Consider the following 20,442-nt stretch of genomic DNA (forward strand, 5'->3'; position numbering starts at 1 on the left):
TGATTTAAAACTCATAATAGTTTTTGTTCATTAAAGATTATTTTGGTGAATGTGATTAAAACTCATTGTAGTTTTATTTTATATAGTAAGTTCAGTTTATATTTATATAAAAATATATTTTGGTCAAATTTAAAATATAATTTTTTTTAAAGATTTGAATGTAATTAAAATGTATAATAGTTTTGCTCTTTAAAGATTATTTTGGTCAAATTTAAATGTGAAATTTTTAAACGTTTTAAATGTGATTAAAAATAGTTTGTTTTATTCTCTAAATTCAGTTTATAATTTAGATTTTAAATTATTTTGGTCAAATTTAAAATTAAACCTAAACGTTTTGAATGTGATTAAAACTTATAATAGTTTTGCTCATTAAAGATTATTTTGGTCAAATTTAAATTTAAAAGTTTTATTAGTAATTTATATTAAAAAAAATTATTGTTGATCAAATAAAAAAAATACAAAAAATTGAATTTTATTGAAACTTATATTAGTTTTACTCATTAAAAATAATTTGTCAAATATAATTTTTTTGTAATTGTAAAAGTTACAAGTTAAATTTTAAGTTTTAGAGTTATTGTAGAGCATTTTTATATGTGTGTGTGTATGTATAATAAATATATAGTTTTAAACAGCATGAATATTGTGATTATATGTGCAGATGAGAGGACGTGTGAGCCGTATCAGTTCCGCTGTAAAAACAACCGCTGTGTCCCCGGCCGCTGGCAGTGTGACTATGACAATGATTGCGGGGACAACTCGGACGAGGACAAGTGTGGTAGGTTTCCACCGGCCACTGATGTGTGTGAAGTGAACATCAGGCACACACTCAGAGACACGCTTCATGTTACATCACCACAGCGACGACAGCAGGAACAGAGCGCACCTCTCAGACAGGAGCAAACTCACACTGGCCCAAAATCCTGACCGTTGCCATTCTCATTTATTTGTTCACATTGTTAATGAACAAGGGGGCTTTTTTCATTCGTGCATGTTTCCGTTTCGTCCAGTCATTTACGTGTCTACATCTTGTTTTTATTCTTCATTTCACACTGCCACATTGATGTGTGTTAGAGGTAGGTTTCCATTTTCAAATGTCCTTCAGTCCTGAAACGTCTCCTTCAGTGGCTCTGCTTGCTGATGACAGGGAGGCTTGAGTGTTTTACTAGATGTTAATATGCATAAAAATCCAGAGCTATCTATCGTCTTTGATTGTGATCTACATGTGTTTAAAACTAAACGGTTAATCATGATAATCAAAGCCAATGACAGTGTATTACTGAGCCTTTTCCAGTCTCGGCAGTGAGCCACGGTCAGGCCCATTCCTGCAGTTTTTGAGCAGTTCTGATTTGAGTTTGATTTGTTCCCCGCTGCTCCCTAAACACCCAAACCTCCATCTGTCCCTGTGTCTCCGGTCATATCACCTACCATCCCCTGCTTCTCCAGCCGAAGTGATGTGAATCACTAAATAAAGTCCAGGCCACATTTCACCACAAAATTACATTTTGTTGAAAGAAAATGAAGCTTGTTGTTTTAGTTTTTTTGCACTGTGACATTATTTTTGATGGCATTGAAGCACATTTCCCCCTTAAACTTCTCATTGTCTTTTTTTTCAGACCTTTTACTTTTCAGTTTGTTTGTAGTTCCCACTATTGTCAGTGGCGATTCTCAATAGATTATTATTACTGTGATACTTTTTTACTTAAATGTGCAGTAAGCAATTTCTGAGAAACGCTGTTGAAAGTGGATCGGAGGGCCCAACACAGGCCCTGTCCCAAATGGCACACTCCGGACTTGTGGACCTCCTCAGAGTCCACACTTTGGTGACGTCATGTAGTGCAGACCTATAGGGCCCTTGGCGCGAGTCCACGAGGGCGCACTGAGAGGTATTTTTGGGACAGACTCGATTGGCACGCCGGATATAACGGTCTGGTTGTTGTTGGACTGGAGAAATCACATTATTGTGCTCCGACGTCTTATCTCCATGTCAACTACACAGCCTAATTTTACAGTTCTGTATTTTGATATTGTGCATATCACCTGGGCATTAGACAATAGATATATCATGCTTATTTAAATGATTCATACAGTTGTACATAATAATACATAATGTTCCATTTGAACTAAGATTACAATTTTAAAACATAATGAAAATGTGCATGAGTTTCAGATGAATTTACAGGTTTCAATATTCATACTGTGTTTACATATGACTCAGTAAAGCCCTGACATTCGCTTCTATTTATTTAATGAATCATAATGCGATCGTATTATTAAACGCGCTATTATTATGTTTGAGACATCAACCACTGGTCGATGACCATAATGTTTGTATAAACTGTAGGTAACAACTGGTAAAATGTACATCTAGGTCATAAAAACGGTAATATTTTCTTCTCAGCATGTCAACAATTGTCCGTGAGCGAAATCTCCTCCCATCCGTTGTCTGATTGGCCTTTCGCAAAGATTCCTGGGTAGTTAAAGTGTGTGGAGCCTGCTTCTATGCGGGCTTTGTGGAAGACCGCTTCAAGGGTACAAAGGGGGCGCTGCTGAGCACACTTCAGAGCGGTAAAATGCTGAATGGGACGGCCTACGGACTCGTAGACTCAGGGAGTACGCGCAATTTAAGTCCACGAGACCGAAAGTCCTCATGAAGTGAGCCATTTGGGACAGGGCCACACTTGTGGCCGGGGGCGGGTTTATGTAAATTTTAGGGTTCGTGATGTCACTAATCCGGGAGGAATGTTGTGTAGTCTCTACCAGCCGTTTGTTGTAGTCCTTAAAAAGCAATTTCTTTAAAAGAAAATATCTCCCTTTGCTTTGAACTCTGAGTGTTGTAACTTTGCAGATGTTTGCAACCACCCCTTTAAAGGTGCTCTAAGCGATGTTGGGTGACGTCACTTCTTGTTGACGTTTCGAAGTATTGTCAAACAAAATGGAGGCTAGCTCGACCCTCCCTCCTCCTCATCCCAAAAAAAAAAAAAAAAAAACGTATTAGAAGGATTTCTGAAGGATCATGGGACACTAAAGACTGGAGTAATGATCACAGAAATAAATGACATTTTACAATTTTTTCACATACAGCTATTTTAAATTGTAATAATATTTCACAATATTACTGTTTTTTAAAAAACTTTTGGAAAGTAGTGTATGAACTTCTTTTTTTTTTTAAAGCTACACTGTGTAACTTTTTTAGTTGATTCTTAGCAAAAAACACTTAGTTCTTTCAAAAATATATGTGCTCATTAATGTATATTTACTTCTTTCAAGTAATAAAGTATTCTCTTAAGTTTATAATCTGCCATTGAAAGTACATACGGGTGAGGGGTTCGAATGCCGGTCGCCATGTTGCCCCTCCATCTTGAAACTACATTAGCCAAAGAGGGACATACCTGTAAATTCAAGCTTCGCCTTTTGCGTTTTTCACTCAGTGACACCGTGACGAATGCGAGGGGGAGATTACTCGCGAGCTTGCGAGTGCCGGCAGATTTGAAAGATGTGTGTGTGCGTACTCACATTTGAAAGAGAGAATTAAAACGTCAACGCGACAGACAAATCAGCAAGACCATAGTCAATATTGGAGTAACTTTTCCCAGATGGAAAGAGCTCATGAGGAGAAAAGATTTTAAAACGGACGCCGAGGTTGCCTGCTTTCTTCTCGACAGGTAATTCAGCCTGTTGTAATTCATTTGTGTAAATTCTATGTTTTATAGTTGCTTGTCTAACCATAGCATGGTTGTGCATAACGCCAGAACGACCTCTAGTATAACTTCATCCTCGCGTCAATGGTGAAAAAGTATTGTTTACCTTGTAACATAAATCTGTGCTGCGACGGATCACAGGTGATGAATAGTTTTAAAGGCACAATTTTTTAAGCTAACGTTATATAAAAAAAGGACACTGTAAATTTTAGTTATTTTTAATTGCTTTTACTTTGTACACATTGTAACGTTAGCCTAATCTGATTATGCTGGGATAGCCGATTCCAAGGGTGACGTTTACCTCCTGACATCTGTCCTGTAGTTTTATTCATTTTAGACGTATTGTTTATTATTGTCATGGACGGGGTCGATAACTGGAAGCCATGTTAATCTTGGAATAATACGGCCACCGTAGGAGTGAAAACGCCCTCGGAATTGAGAGGAACAGAAACTAATATTCACTGGGTAGTCATATACAATTTCACCGCTAGATGGGGGTAAAAATCACACAGTGTAGCTTTAAATTACTGTAATGAGAATGAGATTTATTTTTGCACTATAACTAAGAATTAGGATGAAAATGTGCTTTATTGTCATTAAAAAAATAAAGTCGCAATGGAAAATTATTTTTACACTAACAACAGGCTTTGTTTACTTTATACTAAATATAATTTGTTCTTTCTTTCTTTTGATTATGTAGTGAAATGTGACATGGACATGTTTTTGACTGGTTTTGTGTGATTCACCCGACTGTGCGCTAAAATATGACAAGATACTATAGAATAATTCTGGAGGTTTGTGTGTGTGTGCGTGTCAGTGCCCAGGAAGTGCTCTGAGAGTGAGTTCGCCTGCACCAGCGGCCGCTGTATTGCTGGCAGATGGAAGTGTGACGGAGACCATGACTGCGCTGACGGATCTGATGAGGTACGTCACAAAACCATTCAGTGCAGGAAAACACACTTCAGCAGATTTTCCAGGGCTCAACACTAAGGATTTTTTCTAAGGGCCCACCACAAAAAATTAATAAATAAATAAAATAGGCCTAGTTTCTGTCTTTGTTGTTTTTGACCCATAGGGCCCTATTTTAACGATCTGAAACGCAAGTATCAAACACGAAATGTAAGTAACTTTGTGTGCAGATCTCGGGCACTGTTGCTATTATACCGGCGGGATAAATGACTCTTGCCCCCGACGCAAATCTAAAATGTGTTGGTCTGAAGTAGCTTCATTACTCATAGGTGTGTTTTGGGCGTAACGTGAAATAAACCAATCAGAGCGTCATCTCACATTCCCTTTAAGAGCAGGCGCGCTTGTTCCATGGCGGATTGCTATTATAACGGCGGATTTGCCAGACGCGCGCCAGGAGCGGTTCACAGCCGAGGAGACCGACGTTCTCGTCAGGGCCGTAAAACACAGAGAAGTGACATTGAGGATGGAGAAACACACCCAAATTAGCTTCGGTTAAACAGGCATATAATAATTTGGGTAAATGTGTAAGCTAGATTTATGCCTATTTTTCCACATCTTCATGGACACCATAATGATTTCCCTCATGTGGAATATTTTTCCTTGTAATAATGTATGGTTCTCTAAAAATGTGAACTGCTGCGTCTGTGTAGATGAGAGAAGCAAAGTGTATGCGCGTTGTGCACACGCTACATTATGGCCAAGCATGCGCCCTTAAAATAGCCTCTGAATAATGCGCCACTGACTTTAGACGAGGTTTCTCCTGGTCAGTGGAGGAATTGTTTTCTGAAACTGCAAAATAGCACCAGGGAACGTTTGCGCCGGAACACGCCTCCTCTTTTCGCTGAACCGCCCCCGGGAGCGCAAGTTCATTCCCTAATTTACCGACATGCATCTGTGGAGGGAAAAGTCCGCTGTGCGTCGGGTGCAAAATAGGAATGATACATGCGTCGGTGTACAAAGTCAATTGCGCTGGGTGCAAGATAGGGCCCATAACCTTTTAGCACCAAAAACTACTAGACTACATCATATAAATTTAAAATATTGTTAAAGACAAGTATACTTTCAGTAATAAAATAAGAGCTAATAATCAATTTTCGAAATGGCACAAATACAGAACAAATAAAATAAACATTGCTTTTAAAGTTTTTCAGGCAACTCTAACAGTAATTTTCAGGTGGAGAAAATAAATAATCAAATGTTAAATAGCACTGCATAGTCTTCACTGTATAAATTTAATATAGATGAATCCATATTAAAGTTACTAAAGTTATTCAGTCAAGAGCAGTGAGCGATTTATTTTTTGTCCAGGTTTATTAGGCTGCTGTCATTTTAAGAGCTGCACTGATCCAATATACTGTTACGCATGCGTTTTATTTCTCAACTGTTTATGTTCACTTAAGATATAACAGACTATGTTTACTAGGATACAGATTTTGTGTGAATATGTCCATTCAAGCACAAGAAGACGTGAAAGAGAACTTACTTTATCATTCGCATCATATGCATTCTGGGTGCGCACTTCGGATGTGTGGACACACAACTTCTCACACTATTGAGTTGAGTTCTCTTTCGCGTCTTCTTGCGCTTGAATATTTAAATTGTCAAGGTTTAAAAACATGTGCAAATGATAAACTTTCGTGATGCAGCACTGGCCCGATCAGACAGTTGCCTCAACTGTCCCGAACGAACGACGTTTACACTGGCCCGGGCCCATTGGGCAGTCCTTATTGCCGAGCCCTGTTGTCATAAATGATGACCCTCATGAATAGCAAACACTCATTGCAGTATGTATTGTGTGTGTTTTACAGAACGGCTGTGATGTGAAGTGTGATAATGACCAGTTTCAGTGTAAGAACGGTCACTGTATCCCGTTCCGCTGGAGGTGTGACGCTGATGCAGACTGCATGGACGGCAGTGATGAGGAGAACTGCGACACTGGAGGTTAAACATGTTAAAGAAAGAGTTCACTTTAAACTGAAACTCCAGCAATATTATGTTGCTTCAAACATTGACTGTATGCTGTTTTAGAGACTTTTTGAAGAATCTTCTCATAGCTCTTTTCCATATAATGATAATTTATCATACCCACGTTTGTCATGGTCCGTAAAAGAACTCCATACGATTTGTGCACTACATTACATGTCTCCTAAAGTCATAAAATATAGCTTTGTGTGAGGAACAGACCAAAAGGTAATTATTTGCTTAAATCCCCTGCATTTATCCCACATTATTGTCCAGATTCAGTTGTCTAATCTGGGTAAAGTTCAACTGCAAGTTGTATGGAATACTTTCATTGTTGTTTTTGGAAAGAGCAGCTAAAAGAAAAAAGAAAAACACTTAAAGTATACAGATTTGATAAGTAGGGTAAGTAAATAATGACAGAATTTTTATTAATGGGTGAACTGTTCCTTTAAACAACAGCATTACCCATACTGTAAATCAGTGCCTGCAGTATTAATTAGAGTGATCAGACTGTCTGGAGAGGGTTTTAGTATTCAAGGAGGCCTTTCTGAAGATTCTCTGCCAAGCGTTTTACACACACACACACACACACATGGTAATTGCTGTGCGGTTGTGCTGGAATGAATACAGATGAGTTACACTGTGTGTATGTGTGTGTGTTTGTGTGTTAGTGGGTCGATTCTGCCCCCTGGATGAGTTCCAGTGTAATAACACTCTGTGTAAGCCGCTGGGCTGGATGTGTGACGGCGAGGACGACTGCGGAGACAACTCAGACGAGAACCCAGAAGTGTGCAGTGAGTAGTTACATTTTTTCAACTCAATTAGCACTTTATTTCCCCTTAGACTCCCTCAGAAATACTTACCTGAACTGTGATACAAACAGGTACAATAGGGCTGGACAATATGACCCAAATCTTACATCAGGCTTTGTCGTTTTATATCATAGTAAAAGTATTTTTTGGGGGGGAATTAAAGCAGAGATGGTTTAAATATTAAATCCCCATCTACTAATGCCTATTTTTGAATAATTCAGTGAATTAAACACTTCACAAATCAAAGATATTTCGTGACATTCGATTATTTCCTATTTTTACTTGAAACTTGATGAACGAAAGCCAAAAAAAATCTTTTAAAAATCGTTCTAATTTTATAGAAATGCTTAGAATAAACAGAACCAATACATACAGTATTTATTGCTATAGTTATCGTTAGTCTGAAATAAGTGTGAAAACAGTTTAGAGTTTAAAGCAAAATAACTCAAAACAAGCAAATGTCTCGGCTCTCGGGTCACTTGACTGTAACCCTGTTTCCTGAAAAAGCGGGAACGAGATGCTGCAAGATGCTTGATTCAGCGCTCTGGGAACACTTTTTGTTGTGACCAGCTCTGAAATATGTGTGCAACACGTCAAATTGACTTAGAACTTTTTATAACCTCGGACACTGACGTCATCGGAATAATTAGATGTGCCACAGATGCATCGACAGGTATAATTTTGTCTGAAGAGCAGTCCTGGGACATCCTCAGTGCGCCAATGAAGCGCAGCATCTCACTCCCACTTTTTCAGAAACAGGGTTACGGTCAAGTAACCCGAGAAGTTCCCTTTCAAAAACTACTCTCAATGCTGTGCTTGATTCAGCACTCTAGGAACGAGAATACCCACAACGCCGCACTGGGGGTGTCTGGGCCCCTCATGGTTGTGTAGTGTGAACTCACAAGCATGCGAAAAGGTCTCAAACATAAGCTTGTGATGTTGAGCCCGGAGTGGCATGAATGTCCAAACTGTAAAATCTTATGAATGTGTGTGGAGAGGACCAGTCTGCCGCATCACAAACACGCTGCAGAGGGGCACCCCCCGTCAAGGCTCGGGAAGAAGCGACCCCCCCTGGAAGAATGAGCCCTGATTCCTACTGGCGAAGCTTGACTGCGCACCTCATAGGCAAGGGCAATAGCATCCTTCACCCAATGTGAAATTGTTTGTTTTTTGGCGGCTGCCCCCCTGTTACGGCCCCCATGACAAACAAATAGTTGCTCTGTCTTACGCCACTGGCTAGTGCGGTGGACGTAGGCCAGAAGAGTCTGGATTGGACACAGTCTGTGAAGTTTTTCCTGATCCGGCGTTGTGAACTGCGGAGGACAGAAAGAAAGGAACCTTAGGCAGGTAGTCAGGATGAGGATGCAAAATTACTTTCACCATTCCTGGGGCAAGGTCTTAGCTGGATGGCGAGACAGACAGAGCCGGCAAATCCACAATTATTTTCAAAGAAGTGAAAAACCACAAGAAAAACCATCTTTAGAGTCAGAAGCTTGTCAGGTGCAGACTCTAGAGGTTCAAAGGGGGTCTCAACCAAACCCTCAAGGACTATAGCTAAGTCCTATAAAGAGATCTTGGTTCTAATGGGAGGCCTCAGTTGCCCTGCCCAACAAACTAAGCGGGCGAGCAGAGGATGGTTCACGAGTGGAACCCCATCAATCTAGGCGTGGCAAGCCGATAAAGCAGCCACATAAACCCTGAGAGTGGTGGGGCCTGCAGATAATTTTTCCTGCACAAAGTCCAGAACCAAAACAATCAAGCAGTTAACTTGATCTGCATTACATGCAGTGCACCACCTTTCAAAGACACCCCATTTATTGGCATAACTTCTTGTGGAGGGAGCCCTAGCACTGAGAATGGTCTCTATAACTTTAGGTGAAAAACCAGTGTCCCTCAATTGCTACCCTTCAGGGGCCAAACATGATGGTTCCACAGCTCGGGCCGGGGATGAAATATTGTCCCCTGTGCTTGAGACAGAAGGTCCCTCCTTTCTGGTATCACCCAGGGCGAGCCGTTGAGGAGAGAGATTTTCTCCGAGAACCAGACTCTGTTCGACCAACGCGGCACTATCAGTAAGAGGCAAGACCCTTGTTGACGAACTCTGGCTAGAACTTCCGGGAGCAGGAAAACCGGGGGAAACGCACACAGGCACATTCTGGACCATGTATGTGCCATCGCTTCCAGACCCACAGAAGTAGATGGGACATTGCGAAGGTTCATTTCTGCTTCGTAAAATCTTTCCCAGATTTGTTTCACTACCTCGGGGTGGAGTTTCCATTCTCCCATTGGTATTCTCTGTCTGGACAATAAATATGCTCCCACATTCAGATGCCCAGGGATATAGACTGCTTTGAGTCACAGGAGTTTATCCTGAGCCCGAAGAAAAATCTGCTGTGCTAGCCCATTTATGCGGTGCAAGCGCAGACTGCTCTGTTGGTTTATGTAAGAGACTGCCCCTCAGCTGCTGGGGGAAGTATTTCAGGGCCAGAAATACAGCCATCAACTCTAGGCAGTTGATGTGCCAATTGAGCTGATGACCCTCCCATACCACATGGGCTGGACGACCACCTAAGACCACCGCTCCCTAGGCCGACAGGGAGGTGTCTTGTCGTTAGCATTTTGCGATGACAAGGCGCACCCAGATTGGGACCCAAGGCGAGAAACCGGGGTCTGAGCCACATAGAGAGGTTACATCGCCCATGGTGCGTAACCCTTAACTGCTTTCAGGGATTGGCCCTTGGATGAAATCCCCTGGCTTTGAGCCACAACTGAAACGGTCTCATATGCAAAAGGCCCATAGGGATCACCGTGAACGCAGATGTCAAGAGACCTTATTTGTTGATACTGATGAACAGTACAATCTTGGTCTAGCCTGACTTTGCTCAGGGTATTCTGAATGGTCTGGTCTCGAGCAGGAGACAACTGTGCCTGCATCGTGATCGAATCCCATGCGACCTCTAAATATGTCGTTCTCTGGGTAGGAGAGAGAACGCTCTTGTTGACGTTGAGTCTAAACACCAGAGAAACTGTGTAATTCAAAATGCGGATGCCCTAAAGTCGCAATGGAGCCAGTCCTGCATCCATGCACTTTGTGTATGTGCGGGGTGATAAAGCTAGGCTGAATGGAAGAACCAGATATTGATAAGCTTCACCCCCGAAAGCGAACCTCAGGAACTTCCTGTGTTTTTATGTGAAAATATGCGATGAGGTACATCACAATTGAAGAGATTGCAGCTCTTGTGACAGTAAGTGCGCCTGCTCCGGTTTCAAGGTAGTGGGAACCACGCCCTTGAAACATGAAGGATGGCGAACAAACTGGATCCTGTAACCTTTTTCTACTGTCGTTAGGACTCACGTAGACATACCCGGCAGTAGCTTCCATGTTACCAAGTACTCTGAAATGGGTACCAATTTTGATACTTCCCTCTTAGGGGATTTTGGTTGTTTTGTTTCCTGGGGAACAACAGGAAGCAACGGAACACCCAACATTTAGCCGGAAACCGCTGCCCCCCTAAGCACCAGAGATGGCTAGGATGGTACAGAGGTTTCGTGGGGGTGCCGGGAAGGGCCGGGCTGATTTATTTTTATGCTCCCCATCCCAAGGGGGGCCACCCCCACTGGGCTGGCCGCAAGACCATCAGGACTACATCTTTTTGGAGATGATAGTCCTGAGGTCTGGCCTTTTTGGAGGCTGCTGAGGGCGGCGAGCCGGTCCCCAGTCTTGACCAGCAACATTTAGAAATAACATATTCACAATGGGAGTTAATGGGAACATCAGCAAAACTTTCCTAGAACATATTTATGTTAGCTGGGATGACACAAAACCGGCACTCTTAGAGTCCAAGTTTGAACGTCTGTGTGTCGGACTATATCATCTGTATACAGTGTGAAGTTTGTTTGTTTGCATCAGGAGTTTGTTTATTTACAATGATCTGACTCTTCACATCAAGAAAGATCAGTGTGTTTTAAATCTGTGTTTCAGAGAGATTCCAGTGTCCTCCCACCAGACAGTTCAAATGCCATAATGACCGAGTGTGTCTGCCAGTGTCGAAACAATGTGACGGTGTTGACAACTGCGGAGACAACAGTGATGAACTCAACTGCCGTGAGTAATTGCCACTTTTCTTGGCTGAGTTATTTTAAAATGTCATCTTTTTTTTTTATATGTAATATTTTCCTGTGCAATTACATCATTATCACTTGTGTTTATGGGTCATTCTGTGCCATTTCTTGCTGAAAATATCAGTGTGTATATATATATATATATATATATATATGTATTGTATATATTTTTAAAAAAGGTTGCATGAAATCCTTTGTATGGATATCTTCTCATGTCACACCCAAAATACCAGGGCTGTAACCACCACAGACATTGAGGGACCTCTTCCCCTAAATATGTAGTTACAGTTTTACTATAACTATATGTAGTTATATTATAGTTATTTATCATTACCAACACTAACCCTACATCTTTTCAACCCTGTCACAGTATGTTCAGTATGGAATTTATATACAGGGTACATATAATTTTAATAGATAACTAAATTAGATATGAATAGATAGAATAGATAAGTAAATTCTTGTAGTAACACAGTTTTAGTGGGCCTTCACATATTGCATATTATAAAATAATTATCAATAACCCATGGTATTTCTCTTTTAAAGCATGTCTTGTACAGTGTACAATTAAACCCTGGTACATCATATGTTTTGGGGTTGAATGTTACAAAATTTAAAAAAAATACAAAATTACAAGATAAGTGCAAAAATGTCTTGCACCACACCACAAGATTAACAGTGAATGTTTTTCACGAACTTTATGCCAAGAAAAAAAATTACTCAATAACAGAGTTAAAATATTGAGATTGGCAAGGCCACCATAAGTGCAAACAATGAAATTAAAAGACTGTAAGAGAAACTTGCTTGATGATGTCATTCCTCAGATATGATGTCAGAAAGTTGGGGGAAATGTCACAGTGTAACAGGGTTTAACAGAAAGTGAGGTTTTTTTTAAATGCACAATGACAATGAAAGCATGACATTTTAATTTCAATAAAAGCAAAATTTAGGCACATTATAACAACCCAATATAACCCATTTAAATGTATTGGGGACTAAACTGATTGATAATGTGATGAAATTAATATTTTTATTCAGCTTTACAGTCTAGAATGATTTAGGTCTACAAAATAATGTGACTAAGATCAGTATCATGTTAATTATGTCAGTAGGCTATGAAGTCATGAGGACACAAATGATTCCTTTCCTGTGAAGAAGTCATTGATTATGCTAGTAAATCTCTATTAAAGTGAATTTGTCTGTGTGCTGTCAGAAACTCCTGCGCCTGCGGTCTGTGGAAAGGGTGAGTTTACATGCAGTAGCGGAAAGTGTATCAGTATTAACCAACGCTGCAATTTCTTCAATGACTGTGAGGACTACGGCTCCGATGAGATCAACTGCAAAAAGAAAGGTGAGTTTATTCTTTTGTGTGCATTTCAGGTTTTTTTTGTCAAAACTAGAAGATTAAGGTACCCTGAGTGTGTATCTGTGTTGCTGTGTGTCTCTGAACAGATTCGAGTCTGAATGAATGCCATCACAACCGGAGTGTGTGTGGAGATGAAGGTCATTGTGTGGTGAACGGAACCGACTCGTTCTGCTCCTGCAGACCCGGCTTCCAGAAAACACACCTGCAAACCTGCACAGGTACCGGTACAACACACTCACACACTCACTGAAGACGGGAGCGAACTAAACCACTGATTTTTTTTTCTTTGTTAAACCTTAATGTACCCATGGGTAAAAACACACTCTTCCATAGGTGATAAAACTTCAAAAGTTATGCTGTTATAATATTTATAATATATATCTAATATCTAACTAATATCAGATTAAAACATTCAATCAACATCCCAGATAACAAAAATATGTTCTAAGAATGTTCTTTTAATGTTCCCATTAAGTTATGAAAACTTCTCTGAACGTTTATGTTTTAAAAAAGAAATTCTTGGTTACGTGGACGTTAAGGAAACATTCTATTTTTTTTTTTTTTTCATTCTGCAAACATTGTGGGAACGTTACTTTTGAATGTTCTCTGAACGTTTTGAAACAAGTATTACATTCTTTTCTATTCTTTTCTTTTCTTTTCTTTTTACTTATATGAACGTCCAACTAAAACATTTCAGAAGAAAAAAAAATCATAAATGATGTGTAGATGTTTTTGTGCTAACATTTTGAGAACATTGTTAAACACCAGATAACTTTGAACAAACATTCTATTAGTGTTTCTGGAAGAATGTTTGTTCATAACTTTGAGAGAACCTTTCCAGAATGTTAGCCAAAGTTCTGAGAATGATCCCTATTAGGGAATATTAATCAAACAGCAATAACAACAAGAAAAATAGAACACATTTTTAATTAATTATCTTAACACAAATTAAAGCCTTAAAAACAGAACCTGCTCCTGCGACACCAAACCATACCAGCAGCATCAAACTGGAATGCATCGTATCATCATTCAGTGGAGACAAGTGGGAAACTCACTTTATAGATGTAGGGCCCTATCTTGCACCCAGCGCAATTGACTTTGTACACCGACGCATGTATCATTCCTATTTTGCACCCGCGCACAGCGGCCTTTTCCCTCCACAGACGCACGTCGGTAAATTAGGGAATGAACTTGCGCTCCCGGGGGCGGTTCAGCGAAAAGAGGAGGCGTGTTCCGGCGCAAACGTTCCCTGGTGCTATTTTGCAGTTTCAGAAAACAATTCCGCCACTGACCAGGAGAAACCTAGCCTGGATGCCAGCCGAACTTAGCCCCGCCCACAACATTTTTAGGTCGGGAAGTTCATATTCTGACTAGAGTATGACGACGTCAGGCTTGGAAAAACCTAGTCTAAATTCAGTGCCGCGTTTTCAGTGGCACGTTCAGATGCTATTTTAAGGGCGCATGCTTGGCCATAATGTAGCGTGTGCACAACGCACATACACTTTGCTTCTCTAATCTACAAAGACGCAGCAGTTGCCATTTTTGCAAATCATACATTATTTCAAGGAAAAATATTCCACACGAGGGAAATCATTATAGTGTCCATGAAGATGTGAAAAAATAGGCATAAATCTAGCTTACACATTTACCCAAATTATTATACGCCTGTTTAACCGAAGCTAATTTGGGTGGGTTTCTCCATCCCCAATGTCACTTCTCTGTGTTTTACGGCCCTGACGAGAACGTCGGTCTTCTCGGCTGTGAACCGCTCCTGGAGTGCGTCTGGCAAATCCGCCGTTATAATAGCAATCCGCCATGGAACAAGCACGCCTGCTCTTAAAGGGAATGTGAGATGACGCTCTGATTGGTTTATTTCACGTTACACCCAAACCACACCTATGAGTAATGAAGCTTCTTCAGACCAACACATTTTAGATTTGTGTCGGGCGCAAGAGTCATTTATCCCACCGGTATAATAGCAACAGCGCCGAGATCCGCCCACAAAGTTACTTACGTTTCGCGTTTGATACTTGCGTTTCAGATAGTTAAAATAGGGCTCGTAATGTTTTTGTGCAGTCCATGTTGCCGTTCTTGTAACGTGACGCCTTCTCTCTCAACAGATGTGAACGAGTGCAAGCGGTTCGGGATCTGCTCTCACATCTGTAACAACACCAAAGGCTCACACAAATGCAGCTGCTCCAAGAACTTCATCAGAGTGAACGACACCTGCAAGGCTGACAGTACGTTCTCACTAACACTACAGTCAAGACGAGTCACAATACACACTGTTTCAAAGCAGTTTCAGAAAATTGTGATGTTACTGATCATAATATCTTCTATAAAGAGCTGTGTGATAATATAGTTTATATTTTGTGTCAGTATAGATGAATACTACAGTACTCCCAAATTTCGACCCAGTCTTGCTGACATGTTTGTGCACTCTCTGGAAACATAATTGAATTTTCCTTGAACACAAGCAATGCTGTGAGAAAGTACAGTCTGTTGAAATAAGAGCAGAACAAATTCCTGTGTAAACAATTTGCGTTGAGAATTGTTTTACAAACGGTCAAACAGAAATTTAATCTGCTCATGTCAAATCAAACGTGTTGTGTTTCTTTTATTTGGTTCTGGTATCTGTCGTGCTGTGACGCCCCCTATCTGTCTTTCTAGGCAGTGACAAACAAGCTCTGTACGTGGCAGATGATAATGAAATTCGGAGTTTGTATCCTGGAATGCAAAACTGGATATATGAACAGGCCTTCCAAGGAGATGCCAACGTCCGGATCGACGCCATGGACCTGCACATCAAATCCAAACGGATCTTCTGGACCAACTGGCACACCGGCAGGATCTCATCGTTCGAGCAGCCGTCTCCCGGACCCGCCTCCCCGAACTCAAACCGCAACCGCAGACAAACGGACTCCAGAGTCACTGATCTAGAGGTCAGCGCTTCACCACGCGTGACACAACAATACCTCAGCTTTGAGTACTGATATATGGAGTCATCACAGTCTATCTTAACTCTTTATGATCTTAATATCAGGGTTATTATAGTTCACTAACACTAAAACCATAAAAAAAGTTTAATTTGATGTACTAAAATAACTGAACTGAAATTGAATTTTATAAAAAACTAAATATATATATATATATATATATATATATATATATATATATATTTAGTTAAGGTTAATTTGGTTAATTTTATTGTGTTTTAAAAAAATATATATTAATTAAAAAAAAAAGAATATATATATTATTTTTTTTAATTAATATATTTTTTAAAACACAATAAAATTAACCAAATTAACCTTAACTAAATAAATAAAGCAATAAAAACTAATTGAAATCTAATCGACTATCTCAGTGACATTAAAATAACACTTAATGATGCTTAATATTCATCTTTTATATCTCAAACCTGCGATTATAATTAAATAACACATTTAAATTATGATTGATTAATTGCAAATATGCATAATTTTTCGAATGCTGTTAAACTCTTTGTCATTGAACTTTTTGCCCATTTTATTTATTTATTTATGGGGGTTCATAGCAAGTCATAGCAATATTGTAAAGGACTTTTTTTACAGTAATTTGACCCTTTATTGGCACTGACTATAAAAAAACATCTTATCTATAGATTAAAATAACAAATAGTACAGTACAGTACAGTACAGTACTATAGTACAGATAAAAATTTGCACTATAAAAAAATAAAATAAATGAAGCAATATTTGACATTAGGAAAAAGAAGCATGCGAAACATAATCGTGTAACAGCGCAGAGTAAACTAAGAATGCCCTGAAGTGAGATGTGCTGTGTGTCTTTGGTTTGCTGTAGATCCCTGGTCTGAAGATGCCCCGTGGGATCGCTGTGGACTGGGTGGCCAACAACATCTACTGGACGGACTCGGGTCGGGATGTCATCGAGGTGGCACAGATGAACGGGCGCAACCGTAAAACCCTCATCTCGGGCATGATTGACGAGCCCTACGCCATCGTGGTGGACCCGCAGCGAGGGTGAGAAGAGATACGCCAGTGTCTTAAACACAAATCAATGCGTCCTTTAGTGGTATTAGCTAATTATACTGTTCATAGTTAGGGTTAACTCTCTTGAAATACGCATTTGGCTTTGCATTAAAACTATGTAAACAATTGATTCCCGAAGCACCATGTACTGGGCCGACTGGGGAAACCACCCTAAGATTGAGACGGCAGCGATGGACGGGACCATGAGAGAGACGCTGGTACATGAAAACATCCAGTGGCCCACAGGTCAGTCATCATGTGAATCAAACACCACACACACTCAAGCACCTGTAACACCCGTAACATGACTTCTGTTGGGTTTGTTTGCCAGGTCTAGCTGTGGATTACTTCAATGAGCGTCTGTACTGGGCTGATGCTAAACTCTCGGTTATTGGGAGCGTCAGACTGAATGGAACGGATCCGGTCATAGCGGTCTCCAGCCTTAAAAACAGTTGAGTCATTCACTTCAACATGTTAATGTCACATCCCTGTAACATATATGTACATTCGTGATGTCCAGTTCGCGAACGAATCGTTCTTTTGAACCAGTTCTTTTTAGTGAACTGGAACCGTCTAAAGTCAGCACAGTTACTCAATCGAACTCACATCCAGACATGTCTAACAGTCACTCCATCTCGAAATGAGCCAATATCCAGGAGTTTATGATCCTATGATGCCGGTTTTTGCCGACTCATTCAGCGCTCCAGTTAATCCAACAGTACACTGAACTGAGAACAGTCTTTCGGGCATGTCAGTTGCAATTTCGGTGCAGGCTTTGCAAACAGACTTTTACTGTAAGATATGGACCCGACAGTAATGCCACAAGTAACCGTGTTAATGACCGTGCCTGATCTGTGATCAGTGATTTCTGATATACAGCGATTCATGTACTGTCAGATGGTCTTTGTCTCAAAATCATTTATTGTTGTTTGTGCATCAGTAAATCAAGCCAGTGATTAAACGGTCAATTTCACATTGTTTCTCTTAGTAGCATGAAAATAATCTGTTACTTAAATTGTGATTAAATTATATATAGAAAACGATCAAAGAACGCTCCCTTTACAATCGCTGGAGCTGTCAATCAAACAGCGCGAGTTTATCAGTGACTGAGTTCTGGACGAGCGCTGCACGAAACGCAGCCTTTCGGTTTGAGTGATTTCAGGTTAATTGCAATTAATCGTGCAACCCTATTCTGGACTCTCGCCAAAACTCCCATTATGATCAATGACGCTGTCTACACTGCACGTATTTACAGTGTTTGCACTCTTAGTTATGATAAAAGCAGTCGTAAGAGTGCAGAAATCGAGTTGCAATGACGAGATCACTGCATTCATGTCTGTCATCGGCTATATGCTCATCACTGGATCTAAATGTAATGCTATAATCAACACTTTTCACGATTAGTTCATCTCGACAGCTTTAATAGTAAGAAACTAGTAAAAGATTTCTAGAGAGTTCCACATGTAATACTTATTTGATATGCAAAGATGTCAGCCAATCACAGCAGTAAACGTTTATTGTACTTCAAGTAATGAAAACATCTTTTTATGGTTTTAGTTTTAAAAACCCTGATGTATGCATATACATTTTTTCAACTTTTTTATGACATTTTTGAAAGATTTTTAACATAATGTATCACTAAAGTTGTGCTTTTCTAAAACGTGAGCTATAAAAAAGGTTTTTTTTTCTCTCTCTCTGCACACACACAGATTTGCACCACCCTTTCAGCATCGACATCTTCGAGGATTTCATATATGGTGTGACCTACCACAACAACTTTGTCTTCCGCGTCAACAAGTTTGGCAAGAGTTCAGTGGAGCATCTGACCACAGGAATGAACCATGCCACAGATCTGGTCCTGTACCACCCCTACAAACAGCCGGAGAGTAAGTCTGCGCAGTAAATCTGTCAAACAACTGATTCTTTGTAAATGGTTGAGCTAAACTGGTATTATTTACCGTAATTGTGTAGTTAAATTTAACAGCTGACAGATATTCAACATAATTCATGTGTGAGACAGTCTAACAGAAGGACGGACAAAACCAGTCAAATATCAGCTGAGTTCTTGTCATATTTTAGTACCATTTTCTAAACTATAGCGAATAAATGTGATAATGTGAGGAATGTTGAAGGTGTCTGAATAAATTTTGGTTTGACTGTATGAATTTAAGGTCAGATGAATCTTTCAAAATAAATGTATGATGTAAACATTGCTGTTTTGTATTTCAGTGACCAACCCGTGTGACAGAAAGAAGTGTGAGTGGTTGTGTCTGCTCAGCCCCAGCGGCCCAGTCTGCACGTGTCCCAACGGGAGAGTCCTGGACAACGGCACCTGTGTGGAGGTGCTGGCCCCGACACTGGCCCCTGTCTGTGAGTACACCGTACAGCCGAGGCCTTGCAGAACGCTGGAAAAGGGAAATGGATGCAGCAAGTTAATGTGGTATTCTTTGAACGGACACGTCTAATGGCATATTTACATATGCATTTGTCAGACGCTTTTATCCAAAGCGACTTACATTGAATTTCAAGGTACACATTTTACATTCTTATCAGTTCTTGTTTTCTCTGGGAATTGAACCCATGACCTTGGCGTTGCAAGCGCCAATGCTCTACTGTTTGAGCTACAGGAAAGAGACGAAGGAAAGAGGCATAGTCAGTGTGAGGCTGTGATCCTCTATGATTGGCACAATATGTCAAGTCATCTTTATTTCTATAGCGCTTTATACAGGACAGATTGTTTCAAAGCAGCTTCACAGTATTAAACAGGAAAATAGCAGATTCAATGGTTGAAAATTCATCAAAAATTAGACAAAAATGTCATTATTCAGCTCAAGTCAGTTAATTGTTGATTAAGTGCGGTCAGAGACAGCCTTTGCAATCCGCAGGGCCATTTTAAATAAACTGACGGAGGCTCCCGCCTCCCAGAGGAAAAGAAGACAGACAAAAACATTGTATGCAATGTAGGGCTGTCAATTTTGTGAAAAAAATCCTGTTCGATTTTTGAGACATAAGTGTTCATTGAATCGACTGTAAAATCGAGTTTCCATGTCTAAAGATGTTTCCATTTTAAACGGCAAATATGGGCAAATCCACGGACAACTAACAGGCATTAGGACGAACGTAAAGAGGGCGCTTGAGACGCGCACAAGTCTGCAATATTCCTGTTGATTTATTGGCGTGAGGTTTCGTGCACAATGACAAACAGGAGTGCAATATTCTCGAAAAACAATAAGCAGAGTGGACCATAACATCAGTGAAACATCACTGCAGTCTTCAACATGCCTGTGTTTACCATTAGAAATGTCAAACAAATTTCGCCTACGTAGGCGACTGTAGCCCGTAGCCCGAATCTGTGTCTGTATGCATGAGACTGTCTGAATACCGGCAGAATTCACATGTTTGTTGTGAAAAGAGACACATTATGCAGAAGTATAATTTGCTGTTATGTGTGTTTGTCAGAGCTGCTGTGTGACGCGCGTTCG

At 40.2% G+C, this 20,442-nt stretch overlaps 1 protein-coding gene across 5 annotated transcripts in view; it reads left to right on the forward strand.

Annotated features, from left to right (window-relative positions):
• Positions 1-20,442, forward strand: part of lrp1aa (low density lipoprotein receptor-related protein 1Aa) — a 192,062-nt gene that overhangs the window by 158,618 nt on the left and 13,002 nt on the right. For all 5 annotated transcript variants that reach the window (XM_079857280.1, XM_079857281.1, XM_079857282.1 and 2 more), the window contains exons 68-81: positions 659-775; positions 4,516-4,622; positions 6,476-6,608; positions 7,301-7,423; positions 11,424-11,546; positions 12,777-12,914; positions 13,016-13,147; positions 15,050-15,169; positions 15,600-15,871; positions 16,773-16,951; positions 17,100-17,206; positions 17,292-17,411; positions 18,670-18,846; positions 19,190-19,330. In XM_079857280.1, the coding sequence (XP_079713406.1) occupies positions 659-775; positions 4,516-4,622; positions 6,476-6,608; positions 7,301-7,423; positions 11,424-11,546; positions 12,777-12,914; positions 13,016-13,147; positions 15,050-15,169; positions 15,600-15,871; positions 16,773-16,951; positions 17,100-17,206; positions 17,292-17,411; positions 18,670-18,846; positions 19,190-19,330 (1,989 nt within the window). The remainder of the gene's footprint in view (positions 1-658; positions 776-4,515; positions 4,623-6,475; positions 6,609-7,300; positions 7,424-11,423; positions 11,547-12,776; positions 12,915-13,015; positions 13,148-15,049; positions 15,170-15,599; positions 15,872-16,772; positions 16,952-17,099; positions 17,207-17,291; positions 17,412-18,669; positions 18,847-19,189; positions 19,331-20,442) is intronic.

Source organism: Squalius cephalus, assembly GCF_949319135.1.
Source record: "Squalius cephalus genome assembly, chromosome: 22".
Taxonomy (NCBI): domain Eukaryota; kingdom Metazoa; phylum Chordata; class Actinopteri; order Cypriniformes; family Leuciscidae; genus Squalius; species Squalius cephalus.